At 55.7% G+C, this 950-nt stretch overlaps 1 protein-coding gene across 1 annotated transcript in view; it reads right to left on the bottom strand.

Annotated features, from left to right (window-relative positions):
* The window catches only part of LOC104278995 (mitofusin-2-like), a gene marked incomplete at its 5' end in the record, with an annotated part of 4,552 nt that extends 3,844 nt beyond the window's left edge, over positions 1-708 (bottom strand). The window contains 3 exons of the mRNA XM_009876134.1: positions 7-44; positions 367-488; positions 641-708. Of these exons, the coding sequence (XP_009874436.1) occupies positions 7-44; positions 367-488; positions 641-708 (228 nt within the window). The remainder of the gene's footprint in view (positions 1-6; positions 45-366; positions 489-640) is intronic.
* Between the last annotated feature and the right edge of the window lie 242 nt (positions 709-950).

The following is a 950-nucleotide window of genomic DNA, read 5'->3' as shown; positions in this document are numbered from 1 at the left end:
CCAAACGCTCCTGCCGCTCCTCTCGCGTTTCCAGACAGTAAACGCTGGTGGGAAAAGAAGAAAAGCCCGTCAGGAAGCCGGGTATTTGCAGGTCACAAATGCATTTAGCGTTTCAATCCCAGACACACGACAGCTTCTCCTGCCCCGAACACGACGTGTCATTATCTACGGTGCATCACACACGCACGGAACGGGACAAACGAGAGGCTTTTTCCCCAAAGCCCTCCAATTCCCTAGAAGCCAGACAGCCGGCGCGTGTCCTTCCCCCTCCCAAATGCGCCGCCTTCTGCTTTGCGTTTGAAACGTTCCCCGAAATTTCTACCAGAACACTTGAGCTTGCGAGCCCCGAGCCCCGGCGGCGCTCACCGCTGCTCCTGCGCGGCGACGTGCACTGAGTCCATGATGAGCCGAACGTCCTCCGCGATCTGCTTCGCCCTCACCGTGTGCTGCTCAAACTTGGTTTTCACGGCCGACTGCGAGATGCACTCCTGCGGACACAGGGCCCGAGGTGAGCGGCGGCAGGCAGGAGCGTGCTGACGCCGGCTCTTGCCAAAAGGTGCCCCCACCCCGAGTTCACGAACCAGAGCCCGGCTTTCCAGCAGTAAAACGTAAACAAAGGGGTGGCACGCACAGCACTCACCTCAAACCTTCTCTCAAAGTTCTGAAACTCAAACATCCGTACTTGGAATCCATCTGCCAACGCTCCACCTGAGAGAGGGAAAGTGCAAAGCGGCGACTGGAGTTTTGAATCATAGAATCACAGAACAATTCAAGTTGGAAAAGAGTCTAAGTCCAACCATTAACCCTACACTAGAAGCTCACCCCTAAACCATCTCACCCAACACCACATCTAAGCGACACTTGAACACATCCAGGGATGGCGACTCAACCCCCTCCCCAGGCAGTCTGTGCCAGGGTCTGACCACTCTTTCTGTGAAGAATTTCTTCCT

This window comes from Apaloderma vittatum, unplaced genomic scaffold, assembly GCF_000703405.1.
Source record: "Apaloderma vittatum isolate BGI_N311 unplaced genomic scaffold, ASM70340v1 scaffold30600, whole genome shotgun sequence".
NCBI lineage: Eukaryota > Metazoa > Chordata > Aves > Trogoniformes > Trogonidae > Apaloderma > Apaloderma vittatum.
This window is presented reverse-complemented; position numbering and strand designations above follow the sequence as displayed.